The 19,913-nt window shown below is 48.2% G+C and overlaps 1 protein-coding gene and 1 long non-coding RNA gene across 6 annotated transcripts; one reads left to right on the forward strand and one right to left on the reverse strand.

Annotated features, from left to right (window-relative positions):
* The first annotated feature begins 1,732 nt into the window (after positions 1-1,732).
* On the forward strand, positions 1,733-10,530 carry LOC116579771. 2 transcript variants are annotated; one of them, XR_004281415.1, is made up of 7 exons: positions 1,733-1,813; positions 2,678-2,847; positions 3,230-3,522; positions 4,978-5,186; positions 6,509-6,614; positions 7,382-7,448; positions 10,424-10,530. It is a non-coding gene; the product is annotated as an uncharacterized LOC116579771 (long non-coding RNA). The 2 variants fall into 2 exon arrangements; XR_004281414.1 differs by lacking the exon at positions 4,978-5,186.
* CCNE1 (cyclin E1) lies at positions 9,562-19,666 on the reverse strand. Of its 4 annotated transcripts, XM_032325487.1 has the most exons (12): positions 19,328-19,646; positions 18,798-18,849; positions 18,599-18,686; positions 18,308-18,376; positions 14,364-14,509; positions 14,110-14,245; positions 11,819-11,965; positions 11,348-11,443; positions 10,989-11,123; positions 10,774-10,885; positions 10,537-10,694; positions 9,562-10,242 (listed from the first exon to the last, which is right to left on the reverse strand). In XM_032325487.1, exons 2-12 carry the CDS (start codon positions 18,818-18,820, stop codon positions 10,120-10,122), a joined length of 1,233 nt encoding a protein of 410 aa, XP_032181378.1. In that variant the 5' UTR covers positions 18,821-18,849; positions 19,328-19,646; the 3' UTR covers positions 9,562-10,119. The 4 variants fall into 4 exon arrangements, with proteins under 4 accessions (XP_032181378.1, XP_032181376.1, XP_032181375.1 ...); XM_032325485.1 differs by lacking the exon at positions 9,562-10,242 and having other exon boundaries at positions 10,251-10,694; positions 19,268-19,666; XM_032325484.1 differs by lacking the exon at positions 9,562-10,242 and having other exon boundaries at positions 10,251-10,694; positions 19,328-19,664.
* Between the last annotated feature and the right edge of the window lie 247 nt (positions 19,667-19,913).

Consider the following 19,913-nt stretch of genomic DNA (forward strand, 5'->3'; position numbering starts at 1 on the left):
GCTTGCTGGTAGGAATATTACCCTGGAGATAATGGCAGGTGCCATCTGGAGGAGGAGGTCAACACAGAACAAAGCAGAACTAAGCAAGGGAGAGAGATTCCTGATGATAGCATATGAACACCCAGATCCAGCCATTCCTGAAGCTATGTGTGCCCCTGGGCTATCTAGTTAAAAGTAGCCGTGAATTCCTTGTTTCTCCTGTTTGAATTGTGTTTCACTTGCAGCTAAACATCTTTATGTCATCTTGCCATCTCATTTCTTGATGAGAAGGCTGAGACTTGGGGGCTCCAGGCCACATGGCTTATCAGAGGTTGATCTGAGCTACAGTTATCTGGAGAGTGTCTCTGGCAGGAGGCTCCTGCCTCCTACAATCTCTCTCAGTCTCCTGCTCTGGCCTTCCTGACCAGTGAATCTGTAGCCTCCCAGCCCACAGATAGTCTTGACTGAATATTCTCTGGCCAGTGCTCCCTGAGTGTGTCTTGTCCATAACCGTACCTCAGGGCCAGCCGTAGAGGCTTTGGGCAAACACTGGGGGGAGAGAATTAATGAGTCATCAAAACCCCTGTGCCTTTTTGGGGTTTGGAGGAGTTCAGAAAATCAGGAACTCCCAGAGTTTCCTCTCTTCACTCTGCCCCCTGCCCTTGGCATTCATGACATCCCCTTGTCCCTCTTTCACTGATGACTTTACCCGAGTCCTTGCTCCAGTCCCTCAGTTCTTCCTTGGACCATCTTGTGGATGGCCGTATGGCCCGTCTTGGGCAGTGGAGTGAGGGATGGGCTTTCACTCTAAATCCCTTGCCCCATACCCCTTTGCACCACTCCAAAGGCTCAGGAACCCCAGAATTGCATCCAGGAACACCCCCAGAGGGGCCATGGCTGCTCCCCCTACTCCTCATCATGCCAGAAGGGGCGAGCGAGAATACACAGGAGGAGAGGGCTTGTTGCCGGGCCACAGGCTGTGCGCCTCCCGAAATGTGCGGCGGCACATCTGCCCAGAGAAAAAGGGAGGCCTGGAATCGCAAGCTTTGTTATTTTTACTTTTCGGTGTGAGGGGCCATCTGTGCAGGTTTGAGCTTGTCTGGAGGAATGAGGATTTGCAGATGAAATTCAAATGTAGGATTACTTTGCAGGCTGTCACGCTGAGACTTTCTGCCCAAGCTGGGGTGGCCGCGACAAGACTTCCAGCAGCAGAGTGTGCCAGGGTCCAGCAGCTGTTCAAGGTGAGCGACTATGTGGGGCCCTCCACCAGGGCATCATCAACCCCCATGGTGACAATGGGTCTTCTCAGCGCTGGTGCCACCAAGGCTGCCCGGAGGGGCCTGGAGCACTGGCTGAACACACTGGTCCCCGTCGCCTGCCAGGAGGCCATCCGGAGGTTAGGAAGCCAGGTGGAGGAGGAGATGGGCAATGCCAGCGTGAGGAGTTGCCTGTTCCTCCCAAACAACCTCTATGAACTTGCAGCAGCACACCCGCCCTCGACTATGCCCACGGTCCCCGTCATCAGCTGTAGGACACCATAATTCCCCTGCATGGAAACCAGAACTTTGCCATCCAAGTGGCAGGGGGAGCTGGCCACTTGGGCCCCCGCTCTAGGACCTTCCCACAAACCAGGGCTATGGTGGGGAAGGGTGTCAAGGTGAAAAGGGGGGCAGGAGGGTCATCCCAACCCCATTCTAGAAGCTCTTTCTGAGGCATTGCAGCCGAGAGTCCTCACACGGGGCTCTCATTTTAGCTCCCGGCTGCTCACAGGTCGTGCACCAGCCCACATCTCCTGCAAGGGAAGTTAATCTCCACACAGCAGCCTAAGTGCCAGGTAAGCACATTTGTCTGGTTAATTTGTGATAGGAAACATTGTTTCTGCGCTAGATGCTTTCCTCGGACCTGTCCGGGGCCAGATGTTGGCAGCCTGTGATGGGGAGGCAGCCGGAAGGAGAGGACCGTGAGGTTCAGCACTTCTCTGCTTGGAAACTTCGATGCCATTCGAGACCACTCCTCCCAGGCTTGGGGGAGCGGGGGAGGTGGTGACAGACAGGGGCAAATGCTTTGGGGCTCTTTCAATCATCTCTGTGTTCCAGCACACACACCCTTGTCCAATTTATGCCAAATAGTAAAATGCAATACCAGTAGACGGGGATTGCGGGAAGAAAGCAATCCATAACCTCTATTTTTTGTTCTTCAAAAAGAACCCTTGGGTGAGGAATGTGATTCGAGGTGCACCAAGAAGGGTTCTTGGCCCTGAAATGCTGCTCCAAACACACACACTCCTACCCACCCAGCCACCCACGTCAGCAAGGGTACCTGTCCACTGGATTATGGCAAAGCAGGAGGCTGGCAGGGCCTGGGGACAGGACAAATGGCCACTGCCAGTGCCGTTGCCATTGCCCGGGTACCAAAAGCACAGGGGGAGGGGCCCAGAGGAGAGCTTCCCGGGTCCTGCTGGGCTCTAGGCTCACTCTGGGCCTGACTTGCTGGGGCAAACAGACCTTTTTTTTTTTTTTTTTTTTAGACACAGAAACAAAAGGATGAAATCATTAGCATCAATTGGGCACATTCAGTGAAGATTACTGACACGCCATTGTTAGGAGGATAAAAGAAATATAATTAATAAAACCCGCCCAGCCCGCCTTTTGTGCTCCCATGAATTCTTTATTGGCACCTGCATCTATCTCGTCCACAGACGAGCCCTCTCCTTCCACTGCCCTGGACGTCGCTAAAATGAACGGTGCAGAAAATCACTCCCGGGATCTGAAAACTCATCTTTTTCTGCTGCAATGTGTCTTCTGGTGCCTCCGTGCTCTCCCTCCCAGGGCAGAAGTAGAAAGAGCATTTCGTAGCCCGACAGCACAGGTTCTATTCAAGGAAGAACAAAGCTGGACCCCAGCTGCCCCCACCCCCATCCTCGGGGACCCTGTCCAGGGCCACCCTGCACAGCCAGGCCCCTTTCAGGCACCAGCCTTTGGGTGGGGGTGGGAGCATTTTCTGGAAGCAGCCCCAGAATCACACTTATCCCCTGTCTGGCCTTGACATGCCTGAGATGGGCCGAGTGTCAGAGGTCACCGTGAGGGTCATCAGGCCTCCTGGAGGACCTGGGGGATGTGGGGCAGCCCTCTGTCCCTGGCCAGCTTCCGGCCCACCTGCTTGCCAACCTGTCCTCTGCTCTGTGCACTGTCGCCCTCGTCCCCCACCCACCCTTGATGTCAAGAGAAATGAAACCTCCTTTGCATGACAGGAAGCAGGGAAGTTCCCTGAAGTGTACTGCAAACCTAACACCCCAGCCCCGGCTTTCATCACCACCTGGAAGACCAGCCTTTGAAGAGAAACAGAAACCCACTCTTAACCCCTGAGAGCCTGGGCTTCCACTGAGAGAACATGCTGTGGCCTCCCACTCACTGGTCCCTTGAGGGGTGTGAAGCCCGAAATGGGTCAGTGATGAGCCGAAAGCCCCACAGCATCGCGCGGGGAGCCGAGACTCTCCCGGAAGTCCAGGAATCTGAAACCCCAATGCCTGTGGGAGGCAGACAGGTAAAGATGTCTTTGGACACCACAATGCTGATCGTGAACATGCTCAAATAGTCTGGTCTCTCTGTCACTTTCCTTGAACCTTTCTGCTCTCTTTCTTTGTACTCTTTGCTTGCTTTTCACAGTTTGGGGCACAAGCATTTGTCTTCTCTGGGAGGTCGGCAGCGTGTGGATGAGAATCAGAGGCAGGGACTCCCGAGCCAGGGGCAGGGGGCCGTGGGCACTCTGATGGTCTGCACGTTATGGGCCTTGCCGGCCAGGCTGTCAGAGCCTGGGGGGTGGGCACAAGCCTATGTGAGCTCTCCCACCTTTCACACATCGGCTCAAATGTTTCAAAACCTCTTAGCAGCCCAAACACAGAGCCCCCCACGGCGGCAGCAGCCCCGCAGCCCAGATGGGCAGCCTCTTCTTCTCCCCCTGAGAGCCCCAGGGACCCTGCACAGAGTCGGGGAGGGATGGAGGACACCGAAGTTCAGGGGGAGGGCTTCAGACCGAGTCATCATCTCACACGATGACGGATTGCTCGTTGCTCCTCTACAACAAGGTAATCACTTGGTTAGCTTGGCAAGAGGGACACAACGAACCATCTGGAGGACTCAGAGAATGGCTTTGCCTCTCTGCTCTCTGTGTGATGATGCACTGGAGTCCGGGCTTTTGTGTGTCACTCCACTCTTGTGACCCTTCCAGGAACTGGAATTCAATGGTGTGGGGCTCCTTTGCCCAGAAGAAACACTAGAACAGCAGCAGCATCTCTGTTCGGGTCTTGCTTCTTGCTTCTCAGTTTGAATGTGGTCTTTGCCAAGTGAAAGATAGCATGTATTCTTCTGGGCATGGAAGAGTAAGAAATTTAATGAAAATGACTACATATCTAAAAACCAATCCATCTCCCTGCTCATCCAGGGAGTGAATATTTAATAAGCACCTATCATGTGCCAGGCCCTGAAATGATGTGCTAAGCAATGAAATCAATTGCCAAGCAATCACTGAAAAAGAAAAATGGGAGGGGGTGGGTGTGTATGGGTATGTGCGTTTTTAAGCAACTTAAGAGATATAATTAGATGAAACAGCTCTGTATAAAACCCAGCAAATGTTTTGTCCATGCATATGTTCGTGTCTGCATAGAAAAGGTTCTGGAGCCACGAACCCTATTTTAACATACAAACTGTTAAGGATGGCACCTCGGGGATTTTTACTTTCTCTGTTGTACATGTCCATAGAAGTCTAATTTATCATATCACACATGTTCTGCATCCACAATCAGAGAAAAGCCAAGGAACTTAAATAATAGCAATTTTCACGGATGAAAAGATGGCCTTCATAAGTGCTGGAGCCACCGCGGGAAGGCAGGCTCTCTCCTGCTCCCTGGCTGGGAGGATTGATCGGCATAATTTGGGGAATTAGCTGACCACACCTAGTAAAGCCACAGGAGCACACGCCCTTTGACGTGGTGGTTTTCAGATCTGGGGACATGCCCAGGAGAAACCCACACACATGGCCCACGCGTGTGCAAGATGTTCATGGCAGCGTCGTCGGTGACGGTGACGGCATTGCTGACCTACTCATGGGCTGGCCTGGGAGGAACTTTATACCTCGTGGGACAGTCACAGAAGAGAAAACTCGACCACAGTTAAAAATAAATAAATCCAACCCTCTATATGTTCACGCAGGTGAATGTTGAAAATAACTTTGAAAGAGAATAGGAAGTGGTATTATTATTATTTTTTTAAATATTCATTTATTTGACAGAGAGAGATCACAGGTAGACAGAGAGGCAGGCAGAGGGGGAGGGGGAAGCAGGCTCCCTGCTGAGCAGAGAGCTTGATGCGGGGCTCGATCCCAGGACCCTGAGATTATGACCTGAGCCAAAGACAGAAGCTTAACCCACTGAGCCACCCAGGTGCCCCAGGAAGTGGTATTATTATAGGTAAGGATGGATGCCACTCTTGCTGATTTTTAAAACGCCCAGAGAGGTATTTTTCTAAGTCTATTGCTTATGGAGCCAAATATAAAAGATAAAAGTCTAAAAATATGTGTGGGAATCATTCACACTGATCCCGGGGTGATTATTTCCTCTGAGGAGGAAAGACAATGGGACAGGGGAGGGAGACAAGGGGGCCCTTCGGTGGCATCCTTAATGTTGTAGTCCTTTAAAAAAAATGTGACGAGAAATTGGGGATGGGTCTTCATGTAAGTTACTGTATTGCTTTCTGCACTTAAACGTGTTTGCCTGTCTGATGCGTGGGAGCTGATCTCACTGATGACTTGGGAATTGAGTGGTTTTCCTATGTGTATTGTGTATTGCTAGTTTCCATTGTATTAACAACGGGAAGTGGTGTAAGCAGTTTCCCTAGAGGATGCAAAGTTTTCCTAGAAGATGCAAAGTGCATTGCTAGGAGGAGATGCGCAGGTGGAGGAACCCTTCAGAGGGGAGGTTCTGGGGACAGCGGTGTGGGACAGGCAGGGCTGGTCTCCTATGGGAGCTGAGGGTCTAAGCTGCCTGTGGATGAGCAGACAGGCCGAGATGCAGGTGCAGAAGTCACTGTGGCCTGGAAGGACAGGTGGGGTAGTCACAGAGGCAGGGCCATTTAGAAATCACTGATGCATGGAGCGCACGGTCCTTTTCCCAGGATGCTGAGAGGCAGAACTCTGGGCTTGTTTCTTCAATTTCTGCCTCCAGACGCAGGTCTGAGCCCATCACCGTCCCCTTCACAAACACCAGCTCCCTGCTGCCAGGGACACTGGCCCATGTGCAGCCTGACGTGTAAAAGCCCATTATGACGTGGCCTCTGTCACCTGCACTGCCTCATCTCCTATTTCCTCTACTGAGTCATGACCGTGACTCCTCTTTACTGCTGCAGACACAGCAGCACCCTCTCAAACAGACACACCGGCTCTGCTCCAGGCCCTTCCCATGCCCCCGTGCTCCTTCCTGGCTCCAGACAGGCTCACCTGAGCTCTAGGATTGCATCCCGTGTGCTTTCATCTCTAGGACTGGTGGTGCCCAGTGCACAGCAGGGGCTCAGGACTGAGGCCACCTCACATACCACAATGAGGAAGCCAGCATCAGACCAGAACTGACTGCAGTCAGATGCTACGTGAGTTTGGGAATTGGCATTGATCAGGAAAAATGATTTAAGAGACAGGCGGGGGGTTAGGGTGTAAAGGGAGTCGTTATTCAATACAGGACAGCATTGGCCTCCCGTCTGAGGCTCCTGGGAAATGGTACCTGGTAAGCCTGTGAAACTGAGCACATCAGCGTCTTCGGGAGTTAAATTTGGAATTGGGATGAGGTAGGGAAAAGTCTATGCTCATTGAATACAAAATGCAATTGTCTGTCAGTGCGGGAACTGAAGTATCTGCAGCAAATTATATTTAAGACTCTATTGTCACAGGCAGATTAGCTAATGCTTGATTTTAAGTATAGGCTTCTAATGCTATTACTCCTGGTTCGCTCTGCCTGGCAGGTAACCTTGTGGAACAAATGACTGCATTGCTTGAATAACATATTTGATCAAACAGGACAATTCTTTCAAAAATTGAGTTCTCTGTGGCAATTTGAGACCTGTAATCAGCAAATTAGATGATTACAGCAGGGATAAAAATAGTCTTCTAACAATGTCCAAGGTATAAATGTGATTTGAATTTCAAAATGTTGAACATGTGGTAGGGAAATGCACGGTTGGGTAAATATGACTAGACATTATCAGATTTGATTTCTCTTTCCAACCCTGCTCTGAGCTAGAGCCTAATTTTGCCCGAATAAACGCCAATCTCGTTTGCATCTGAGTTAGAGGCTAGAAGTCTATCTTGCTCTGTGCTCCAAATCTTAAAGGGCTCACCAGCTTTACTTATCTGCCTTTAGGAACTTCAAGTCCCTGTGAACCTCAACATCATTTATCCACTTGGTGTGAAATCCTTGCAGTAAGAAGGTGAGTTCCATGAGGAGAAGATGGCATTGGAAGGCCTTGCATACCCACTACCTGAAAACCATGGTTTTCTTTCTTCCGCACGGGGGACAGAGACACCAGAGCAATTCTGGGGAGGTCTAGCGAGTGAACTGTGAGCTAGGGTGTGACATGAGGATGTGGTTTGCTCTACCACAATCCAATCAGCCCTTATGGTTGGTCAATAAGTTACTCTCTTAGCTTCTCCTCTAGCACAAGGAAGTCAGACTAAGGGACAACGTCACCACCTCCTCTGGGTCCTCCTGCTCACCACCTCTGCCTCAGAGCATTTACTCATCCAAGGTGGACCAGAGCTGGCATTTTCCCTCCGATGTCTTGTTTGGCATCCCCTGGCCTCTGCTGGGTTTAGCTGAATGGCAAAACAAAAATGATTTGGCAAATGAGTATGCAGAGCCAACCAGCGAGGGAGCAAAGTTGGTGCCGACTACTAGAAAGGGAGGAGCTCCTTAGAGCTGGGAAACTTGATGTTACTTACTAGTGGCTCTTAGTGTTTCTGGCAAAGTCACAGAAAATATGGGTTCCTATGAATTTCACTTTCCCACCTAGGATCCACCCGGGACACATCCTTCATTAGAGCTGCCTGTGGTTAAACACTGCTATTTGATAAAAACAAAAAGCACCGAGGTCCAGAAATGCAGCACTCTTGAATTTGCATATAAGGCATTCGCATTTCAGCACGTGGGCCAGACTGTCCATGAAGTAGTGTTTGCCTCAAAGGTGTGTTCAGACCAGTGTTACCTCACCGGTCAAGCCCTAAGACTTATCCATAGCTTTGAAAATAGTAATGTTTCTGGTGCCCAAAAATGCATAGAAAATTCCAAATGTGAATTAACCACTTTTAGGATTTTTCCAACAAGTCACTTATGAATGATCGCTGTTAAAAATCCACTGCTTTTTAAGCTGGGAGCATCTCTGCCTGAGATGAAGAAACAGTTAGCTCGGAGAACCATTTGACTACCAGCACATGTAAATTTATAATGCATTCATTCAGAATGCCGTATTAAAACGTGCCAGAACTATAGCGTCACAACAGGAAGGAGTAGGGTCTCTCTCCAACTTTATATAAATATGATACAGATTTTTAAATGGCTGTTTTTCCACTTCTGACAGGGTTTTGCAAAGTGAGATAAAATACCAAGTTAAAAATAAGTGGGTTTGTTTGCTCATTTGCCCTTCCTTTTTCTGAACCCATACACCAAAGCATTGCAAGGAAGTGAGACACACAAGACCACCACGATGAGGGACACCTGGGTGGCTCAGTTGTTAAGCATCTACGGTCAGCTCAGCTCAGCTCATGATCCCAGGGTCCTGGGATCCAGGCCTGCATTGGGCCGGCTCCCTGCTTAGCAGGAAGCCTGCTTCTCCCTGTCCCACTCGCTCTGCTTGTGTTCCCTCTCCTGCTGTGCCTCTGTCATATAAATAAATAAAATCTTAAAGAAAAAAAAAAAAAAAGACCACCACGATGAGAATGCTCCACAAAATGCGGGGTGACCGCTACATGTTAGGCCTTAAAATGGGCAGGGACTTCCTCCATTAGCATGGCACTTGGGGACTCCATCAACGGTCAGGGAACAGACTGTGCACTTGAGCTCTATATCACTTTATTATACATTTTCTTTCTCAAAGTATAGTTTTAGGCTATGACATTTTGTTACCAAGCTCTCCCAATGAAAGCTCTTCAGGTTAAGATGTGGGTAAGGATGAAAAGGGTGTGGAGGAACACTTACTAGAGATGCTTTATGACCTCTGGCGTGTCGTAGCGCAGACACCATCCCTAAGAATCCTCTTGCAGACTCGAGTTCCCCAGTCCTGCCACAGCCAGCCCGTGAGCCCCACCTGAGCAGCCGCTGTGCAGGGCTGGGACAATGTGGGAGAAATGCCAAATCGAGGCGTTGTTCCCCCCTCAGGAGGCCCTCGGGAGGCATTTGTGGCTATCCCTAATGCTCACTTCCAAAGTCTTCTTTTAAATATATTTGCTTGAAAGGTGGGAGCTTTAAGAGGTATGAAGCGAAAAAGGAGAACTTGATACAGCCACACTCAAAGAAGACTTCTAACTCAAATGATCACACAGAGCTCATAAAACCAGCTGTCTCAAAGACAGTGTTATCTTTATTAAAAAAACGGATAGACGTAGCAGCACTTACAAAATAACAGTTCATAAAAGGCATTGTACATTGTCAACTGATAGTGTGAAAAGGGCAGGCCCCCAGCACAGTTGGTTGTGGGCTCCACATCACAATGCTCACAACCACCTGTTCCCCTCAACGCGACACAGCCCAGCACACCCGAGAGGAGCCCACGGCAACGTGGCACTCCACGACTTCAAGCCTTTGTTCCGTGCGTGAACAGTCAATCAAGTCAAGTATCACCCTCCTTAGCAGCATCTGGAGCACTCATTGGTGTTCTGGAGGTGGCTGGTGTACTTGACCCACTTATTTCAAAAACTCTAAGCATTCAATAAAAAACACTTGTCCCTGTCCAATGCCATCCACAGAAACACTTCGGTTGCAGAAGAGACATGCTCTTCCATTTAAATATCTGTAAAAGCTAACGCACGCCTCCGCTCCGGTGCGCAGCCAAGAACCTGGGGCGGGCGCTTCCGCACGACTGTCTTGGGTGGAGGAGGCTGGTGTGCTCACGCGGTCCCCTGCTCACTGCTCTGCTTCTTACTGCTCTGTGGGGGGGTGAGGACCCCAGTGGGGAGGGGAGAAATCCTATTTTGTTCAGACAATATGGCTTTCTTTGCTTGGGCTTTGTCCTGGTAAAAATAAAAGCGAGAAATGGTAAAAATGGAAGAATGCATCCTTTAGGCTTCGTGTCCTGTGTGCTCCTCTCTGCGGAGGGGAGGGCAACAGAACAGCAAAGAACAATCTGAAGTCACTGGTCTGCGGTGCTATCTAGACATCACATCTATTAAACACAGTTTTTCTTTCTCAAAGGAATTAGAGGAATTGGAGGCTTTCGAGGATAGCTGGAGGCTGCCCAAAGAGGAGTGGAGAAGCTGCTCAGGTGGTTTCAGGAGTTTATCTGGGGAACAAAGAACGCGACTCACCAGCAAATCCAAGCTGTTTATATGGGTCTGGATGTTGTGCGCATCTTCAGCAGGAACTCCCCTGAAGTGCTTAAGCTTGGAACTTCCTGTCTCCCTTATAACCATGGCAAATGGAACCATCCACTTGACACACTTCTCTATATCACACCACTGATACCCTGCAACCAAAGTAAATGTTAGGCTCCGTCGATTTGTAAGTTCAATACTTCTTGTGAGTGAACTGGAAAGCCAACATACCTGAAACCTTTTGCATCAATTCCGATGAGGAGAAATGATACAAGGCAGAAGCAGCAAGTACGCCGTAGGGAAATTCTAAGCAGCCAACATCCAGGACACAAAGATCTAAAAGCTGCGGAGCAGAAAAGAACACTGAAGCAGGCAGCCAGCCCCTATCCTGAGTTCCTCCGTCTCCCGGTGGGGTTGGAACCCCCAGAGGTAACAGAGCCACTCACCTCTGCAATCTGTATGAAGATGTGCTGGGGATACTGAGGCAGGAGCACTTCATATAAGTCATTTAGATACGCAACCTGCATATACACATTCAGCCAGGACACAATGGTCAGGGGACTTAAGTGCCACTTAAGGGCCTAGGGGAAAACAGAGAGAAAGGTCAGATCAATGGTTGAGAGGGACAGAAAAAAAGACATTTCTGCTCCCTTTGGGCCTCTAAAGGAGTTCAAACTCCAGCCACACTCCATGCCACAATGTGTCTAGCTGGAGAACACTTAGTCAGAGGCACTTCCACTGAATGTAGAAAAGATATTATGTATGCATTTAAAGAAAAGGACTGAAAAATCAACTTGTAACCTACCTTCATAATGATTAATTCCATGCTAAGAATTTCCTCTCCTGAACAAGCCCCATCTGTAACGTAAGCAAACTGGTGCAGCTTTGGAGGGTAGATTTCCTAGAAGGAAATAAAAGGGAGAAATGACTAGCAAATTTCTCTAATAGTTTCAGTTTACAGTGTACATCCACATTCACTGTTTTTAGTATACAAGCATAGAAAGAGAGAGGGAACATCATGGATTAAATACAGGAGCTACTCCACTGATCAAAAAGTTCAATTTTTTGGCTTCAAGTAACTACATTCCCTTAAGCATTTTACATACTCACTACTTCCCTCACTTCTTGGTTAATTTCTAGCCCTTTCTGCATGTATCTTCACTTTAGATGACCTCAAATTAGAAAAATGTAGACAAACAGTTGGCCTCTTCCAGTAATCTCGGGGGATCTCAAGAAACAGTATGTGTTACATAACAAATATTTGAAAATAATTTACCTCAAGTTTGGCAGCAATAAATAAAGATGAAATCCCAATAAGCTGTAGAAGTGTTTTTACAATATTTTGTTGTGTTGCCATATACCGATCAAAGAAATCCTGGGCCAAGTAAAATGTCTCCCTGTGAAGTTTATAGACTTCGCACACCTGAAAAAAATATTTATTACATTTTAGAATAGTTACTTGAGGAAAAAAGAAAGACAAAAAAACTTGTCATGAGTTTTGGTGAAGGACAATACAACCAAATCAAGAGAGAGAACTTTGTTTTTCTGAAAGGACTGTTACCTGGCTTGTCCCTAAGTACAAGGACAGTACAAAGCTGGGACTCAGAAAGATTTAAGTGTTCTTAAGTGTAATAGTAAGAGCAAATGTGCATAGGCTGGTAAAGCAGCGTTTTCATGGAAAAACCGTGAATGATAATCTCTAACTATAAAATTAGGACATGCCTGCCCTCCCCTCCTCACAGGATTGCTGAGAGATTGGGTAAAATGGTGCACATGGGCGAGCTGAAGAGGAAAGGACCACGGAAATAGTAGACCTCCACTCATCACCACAATCTATAATGTCTGATTATGCATATAGACCTGCCATTCCTACACAGGCCTTCTCATGTGTGAGTGCAATTTACGGGGTTAAAAAGTAGAAAAAGCACGGGAGAAACAACAGAACATTGAGAGAAAATTCCATCAATCACTGAAGAGTATTTCTAAAGTCCAGGTTGAGGCATATTTGAAGTCTGTTTTTATAAAGTAATACTATTATGATCTGATCAGAAGTGAAACTAGAGCTTCTGTCCTCTCCAACCTGTCACCCAGCTCACAATTAGGCACATGGCCTGAGCACTGCCTTTCCCATATGCACGCAGACTTTCTGGCTGGGCTCAGGGCTGAGAAACAGCATCACTGCAGACAAGCCTACAGTCTCGTTCCACCGAAGACAAAAAGGTTACCATTCTTTTCTATCCTTTCAATGGTATTATATGACTTTTTTGATTTACTTTCAGAGAGAAACCTTCCCTAAAGTATTTAGCATCACCTGCATTATACAAAATAGAAGTTCTCCATCACAACATCTTATGAGGTGAAGCCTGACAGTAAAGTATACTACATCTAATGTTTTGAGGCATGTCTTCTAGAAGATTTAAGAATCTTCATTCTAGAAGATTCTAGAATGTCTCCAAGGGCCCAGAAGGGCTATGTGACATTAGTGGGACTGCAGTGGGCAACGGCAAGGCCAAGAACTCCGTACAGAAAATGTTAATGTTTTCAGAGACCAATAAAGAAAAGCAAATCAAGGATGGTAAAAACAACTATCTTTTCTTGCCTACGATTTCTAATCCCTATAAACTCTGAAAGGAAAGTACTGGTAGAAAATGTGACAGATGAGAAAACCAAGATTCTAAGTTCAGTGACTTGCCTGACCAAGAAGGATATGTGGTGAGGCGGCAGCAAGGGATTGGATTCTAGGCTGAGCGTAAGAGGGGGCCGCATACCCCTCGAATATAGGCTTTCCAAAGAGTACACAGCAGAGTTTGTTTTTAGGGAATAGACACTTAGCTTTCCCATGTCCTTCTTCATAAATATGATATCTTCAACATTACAAAGAGAGCCCATTTCTCATCACCCAAGGCTTCCAGGTGTCCAGGAAGCACCCCTTCATCGAGGCACCACTGAGTTACCCACACTGCCTCTCAGAGGGAGGTGCAGGCCCACACAGTATCATTTTTTATGTTTAACAATTACCCATCACAATTTGTAATACTCGTTCTTTTGATCAATTGTTGCAGAGAAGTCTGACAGTGCGACCAATAAAAGATTTGAACAATATATTCTGTTAGGATGATATTCTGTGGGGAAGGAGAAATGGATTCCAAGGTGTTAAAAAGGAACAATGCAAGCTTTCTAGCTGTTAAAGATAAGCCTGCTCATATATTTTTAAAATTTATGATAGTGGCTATCGAATAGCTGTTATCTGCATTCCACTGGATAGTTTAAAAAGCAATTTAATTAACAAAGACCAAATATCAATATTTATAGTTAAGTGGAAAATAGAACTTTGGTAATTATTTGAACTTTGGAGAATAAAACTAGAGGCCAACTTAAAAATATCTTCATGGTAAAGAGACTTCAGAAATTCTTCTAAGGAAGCATGCAAGCAAAATGGCAAAATACATACCACAGCTTCAGAGACACAGAATGTGTCAACGGGATCAAACACAGGAAGGAACATAATAGCATAGAAGATTCTAGAAGTGGTCAATGCTTCCAGTCAGCAGGAAGGCTCAAGCTCACCTCCATTAACCAATCCAGAAGAATTGCTCGCATCTTAGGCTGCAAGAGAGGGTGCCGCTGCATAAAGTGCTTATCCCTTAAGTATGTCTTCTCCTTGTTTAGCATAATTTTCCACACCTCGTCTCTATTTGCCCAGCTACAAAATACAAAAGAAGTGAAAGACGAAAGGTAGGTGTCAGTATGCATCCACACTAACTTGGTGAGATTGTGCACAAGGAGTAAAAGATCTGGAAGGCACATGGTATGTGACTCACTTCAATATAGGCAGTGGTGAGGCTCTGGAGGGCATGAAACTCTGCAGTCCACACGTGGAACTTGGGGATGCTGGCTCACCCTCTTCCTTGTCAGGTGTGGGAATGAAGGAGCAGGGGTTTTCACACACAGAATTATCGTTCCATGGCTGTAAAAGAAAAAAGAAATTTCTAAATATTTGATATGAACCAGCTATTTTTACACCCACTGATTTGTAGAACAGCCAGTAAAACAGAAAATGTCTTCATATTGAGAGCAATCCCCAGGCCTAAATACATGTTCTGTACTAAATTCAGATGACGATGGAACATGAAGTAAAAGCCACAGTAATGCCTCCAAGCTTTCATTTCACTTGTCATTGGCTTAGGAGTCTATGCAGTAAACATCTAAGACAACTAGAAGGTCAGTAGCATTTTGTCCTCCACGTTGTCACCCTCAAACACGTACCGGAGCAGTAAGATGGACCCAAGAGGGGTCAAGACAAAATGCAAACAGCTCTTATATTACAAAAAATGACACTACCACCACCAATACAAATCCATCTGCAGCTCAGTGAGATACTAGGCATAACTTCTAAGGTATGCTGTGGGATTGCTTGGTCACAATTGAAGACTTGTTTTTTTTAACAAGTACAACTAATCTACTAAAATTTCTTAAAAGTGAAAGGATTTCCAGTAAAAGTATTTACATAAGCACTCCACATTCACAGACCTAAAAGATCAAAATGTAAACTGATTACCATCTATATTTAAAGTCTCCCCATCTTAAAAACCCATCAAATGTGACATCTTTTGGTTCTAAGACTAGCCTAATATATTACATAATTGGGACCTTTTGTTTTCCTTAACTCAAAACAAAACAAAAAGAATATCTGCCTAGTTAAAACCAAATCCAGGAATGGTCACAGGCTATACCATGAAGTCTGTGGAGATAGAAGCCAGATACCCCTGAAGACCTTTGAATCATTTCCCCAAAGTCTTGCACAGAAGGATTCAAATAACTGATAAGTGAATAAACCATCGTTAAAAACCCAAATATGCTTTTCCTTGAAAAATTCCAGATAGTTAATTTTATTCAATTTTCAATATTTGGAGAATACTAAGGTCTTTTTGCCTTTTAGAAAAGCGTCTTTTAAAGCTACTATGTTTATCATCCTACTCAGAAAAGAAGCCTATGTTGGATTTTTTTGAATTAGATGAGTGATTCTGGTGACAATGTGGCAGATAAATCCTGCCAGCATGGAAACCCTGTGAAAGTCTGAGACTCTTGGCACTTTTTTTTTTTTTAAAGCAGACAGCTCATTAAAGTTGCCTAGAGAAGAAAAGGAACAATGGGGCAACTAGAAATGAGCATGGGGACATGGGCTCCAGGTGCTGTCTGGAGAATAGGGTAGAGCAGGGCTCTCATGACACACCAGTCACTTTCAGAGGCAGCCAGAGCACTTTCAGTATGCTGAGAAGAGCAAAGCAGGATAAAGTTCTTCTCCACCCAGGGTGCGAAGAATTGGGCATGCAAATTAACCATGACAACTCCTGCCAACAGCTGTTCCAGAAGGGCAACCTCCCCTTCCAGCTCTAGTATCATGTGCTGGTAGCATTTCCTTGACGCAGAAAGGGTCACATAACTGCTTCAAGTTGTTCTTCATTCAAGAATGAATTCTAGCTGTGAAGGCAGGAGCTGGGTGCCACCCTCCGCAGCCAGATGGCTGAAAGAGCTGAAAGCAGTTTTGAGGAGAAAATGGCAGCAGTTTCCAACTTGGAGTTCACAGACAAACTGGATGACCCACAAGCAGACATGTGGTTCAGAAAGTTTTAGGACCCAGGGGGTGAAGCACAATTTGAAGTCTCTGTCCTTTCTCTTGAGCAGATACTGGGTTTTAAAGAAGCCCAAATCCATCTGACTTTAAGAAGGAAAAGGGTAAGAGTAAGATACCAGTTTCGACTATTTCTAACCACCCCAACTCTATGTCATTTTTAATTAACAATAAGATGACCTATGCAAAATCAGGGGCTAAGAAGTAACAACAAAAAAAGGCCAGGATTCACTTCAGTAAAAAAGGTGGGTCTCGTGCAAAAAGTTAAACAACAGAACAAATTATGTTGAATGGATTTTAGATAAACGGGTAGTCCTGTTGGTAAGAAAGGCCTAAAGAAAGAATTCAAGGTTCTCTGTGGTCCTGATGAAGCAGTTATAAGGATTTAGGATAAAGCCCACAGGTAGCTCAAGGGTGTTGTACTGGGTTGAATTATAACTCCTGAGAAATTTCTGTGTAATTAATAGGCAAGAAGGTTGTGCTACCCCAAAAACCTAGGTTTATGAATCTACACAGAGAAATAACAAGACAACAACTACCCCCGTAAGTAGATGGGACAATTTTCAAGCTATCTGCTCTACGAAATGTGCAGAAACCTGTTGTTGTTAATCTCGGAACAACCATGAAAATTCCTTCTAATTAGTGAGAAATGATACGGCTATTCATATACCAGAGCGATCAACTAACTGTCCACAGTTTAGGGATAGGACCACAGCCCCATTTTAGGCACCTGAGCACTGCGCTGATCCTCCTGGAGAACAGAAACTACTCTGCAACTCTAAGAAGTCAATATGGATGCCTTTGTTTCATTTTCACTTGGAAATTTCAATTCAGAAACAGTTGGCAAAATAATCTTGAGTTTCACAAAGCAGAGGTCCATTTTTATCATGTCCCACACAAATCACCCTGCTTAAAGTTTGTTCTTTATTTTTTTAAAGAAGAGGAAAAGGAAAGAAAGCATTGTCTTATATCCTTCCCTTAAGTGAAATATTTCTTCATCTAATGAGAAGGAAATCATCAACCCCTTGTTCAATATTCAGTGGACCTCCCCAGAAATGCTATTTACTAAGGTCTATGTACAATGACAACTGTTACTGCAAACCCACTGCCTTAAAGCCCCTCACTCTTCCAGAACCAACTGCTATGGCTGTTGCTCACTGGCCAACAAAGTGATGTGCCGCCCATCGTTAACCTAGTTGGGACCATTGCCCTCAGCTCAAATTCTCCTCCTGCTCAGCTTTTCTCTGTGATAGGGTCAGAAGGCCTGACCCACTAGTTTGGAGATAGGCTGCTTCCCCTATTAGAGCCGTAACTACCGTCTCCAGCCATTTCTGGAAGTACAGAGATAACACAAGCTTTCTCTGTTAGAACTTCTGATATTGTAATGATATCTATCATGAGCATGCGGGAAATTTGGCAGTAACTCCATTCCACAGCGACAAGAGAAATGGACTAGTCGGTTAAAAAACTGGGTTGAGACACATGTATCGTCACAAAGAATATTCCACTAATACTCTGGCTGAGGCCAGGTCAAGCCCCAGCCAGCAGAAGTCACTGTAGGTTAACTGCTGGATGGGCTCAGAACCCCCAGAGCAGGATTCTAAAGGGGGTGACCTAAAGGGAGTGGGAGGTCCTTAAGCACCATGACATGATGGAAAAATAGAAGAACAGAGAGGGAGAATTCGTGGTTGCTTACAAACACAAACAAACCCTCATCATCACAGTTACCCAGAGATCTCTGTGTTAGGAGCCCTCCCCCCCAGTTCAACAGCCCAGAAACAGGGTTCTAGGATGGACTCCGCCCCTGGATTGCACAGGACTCTGGGTTACTTTCTTCCTCTGAGTCTGGGTTTCCTCAAGGGCAAAAGGAGAGAACTGAGTTATTTGATGTCCATTCTGGTGTTTTCAGACATCAAAGATGTCTCAAAGGTGCTGGTGAGGAACCCAAGACCTTTCTGGAATCCCATGGCTGGCGGAGGTCAGTGCCACTAATGGGTACAGAGCTCAGCCATATGTACTGTGGTCATAGGTACAGAACAAGCCTTCAGCAGGAGGCAAGGGGGCTTAAGATTCAATCTAACCCACAAAGAGCAGGAGGCCCTCCACCTAGGCCCAATCAGCAAGTGTACCTACCTGACTGCCACACTGACTTCTCACGGTCCTGTCCATTTTTGCAATTTCTTCATCTGGATCCTGCAAAAACTAAAATAAAGCAAACCCACCCCCAGGGAAACACACCAAACAGTTCAAAGACAAAAACAGAGAGAGAGAAGAAAGAAAAAGTTGGTTAGGTTGTGGGCACCACTTCTCCCAGATGCACTCCCATTAACCCCCTACAATAAACCTGTGGCAGAGCCCAGTCTGGTTCTCAGGTAAAATTTTGGGGGGGGATCCTCCTCCCCCACCTGTCTCCTTTGTACTCACAACAGCCACATTTGCCTTCCTTTTCCTGGAACGAACAGAGACATCAGTGCCACTTTCCTCCTTCATGGTGTCCCGTTCCTTTGCATCCCTGCAAAGTCAGGGTGGCACAGAGGTCAGGGTGAGTTCTCCCCAAATCTGGGTTCACCCCTCCCCCACGACTGAACACCCTTCCTGTCCCCACAGCGACAGGGCCACTCACCTCTCCCTCCTCTCCCTCGGCATGGCTTGGGGCGTGGGATCAGGTCTCAGGCCTTGAGGGTACAAAACGGGCAGTGGGGTGAAGACGACCGGCGGTGGGGGGCCAGGGCCGGCCAGCCCACCCCGGGCACCCCTCCCCCTCCCGCGCGGGCGGCGGCGGCGGGAGCCTCCCGGGCCGGTCAGGAAAATGGCCGATGGGCCCCGGGTGGCCTGTCACCCGCGGCGCCGCCAACAGTCTGCGATGCCGGGTCCGAACCCGGGGTTGGGGGGGACCCAGACGGCCCCCCAAATCCCCGCCGGCCCACCGCCTCCCTTGCGGCCCGGGCTGCCTCAGTCTCCCCCTCAACACCTCCTCCTAGTCCGTCTCTGAGCCACCCTACCGGGGCACCCCGCGCTGACGCCTCAGGGACCCGGTGACCCGGCCTCGCCCCACCCCCACCCCCACCCCGGCCCGGCCTGGCCTGGCCCTACCCGGGAGCTGTGGGAGTCCTCGCTGCCGCGCCGTCCCGCAGCTCGCGACAGGGCCCTTACCCGAAGCCGTCTCCGCGGCAGGCAGGCGGCACGAGCCGAGGCCGGAGGCAGGCCGAGGCGAGCGGGAAGCCGGGAGGCGGGAGGCAGCGGCGGGCAGAGCGCGCGGCGGTGGCGGGATCCGCGCCTGCCCCCTACACCGCGCTGGCGGCCGAGCCGGCTGCTCCTGCGCCCGGCTAAGAGCGGGACATTTAAAAATCCCTGCGCGCGGAACCGGCCCCCGGCCCGCCCTCGCACCCTCCCGCCACCCTCCGCCCCGCCCCGACCGGCTCCGAGCCCCTCAGCGGCAGCCCTTGGGCCGGGGCCCGCCCAACTACAGCTTTCAGGACCGCCCCGGCCGCCGCGCAAGCCAGCCCAGGCGCTCGGGACCGCCTGGGGGGCGGAGCCTTCGCGGGGCGGAGCCTTCGCGGGGCGGGGCTAAGTGACAGGGGCCTGCGCGCTGGAGGGGGCGGGGCTGGGGCCGTGGCGGGGCCTGCGCGGCGCGAGCTGCGGCGCCGCGCGGAGCCGGACGCGGGAGGCCGGCTGGCGCGCGCGGTGGAGGGCGGGGCCGCGCCGGGCTGGCAGAACGCGGGGGAGGTCTGGCGCGAGC

This window comes from Mustela erminea, chromosome 19 (assembly GCF_009829155.1).
Source record: "Mustela erminea isolate mMusErm1 chromosome 19, mMusErm1.Pri, whole genome shotgun sequence".
Classification (NCBI taxonomy): Eukaryota; Metazoa; Chordata; class Mammalia; order Carnivora; family Mustelidae; genus Mustela; species Mustela erminea.

Coding starts and splice junctions, on each gene's coding strand:
- CCNE1 (XM_032325485.1), bottom strand. CDS start 18,820: ATGCCGAGGGAGAGGAGGGAGAG. Junction 11,124..11,347: donor TGGAATTAATCATTATGAAG/GTAGGTTACAAG, acceptor GTTTTCCCCTAG/GCCCTTAAGTGGCACTTAAG. Junction 10,886..10,988: donor TCTTCATACAGATTGCAGAG/GTGAGTGGCTCT, acceptor TCTGCTCCGCAG/CTTTTAGATCTTTGTGTCCT.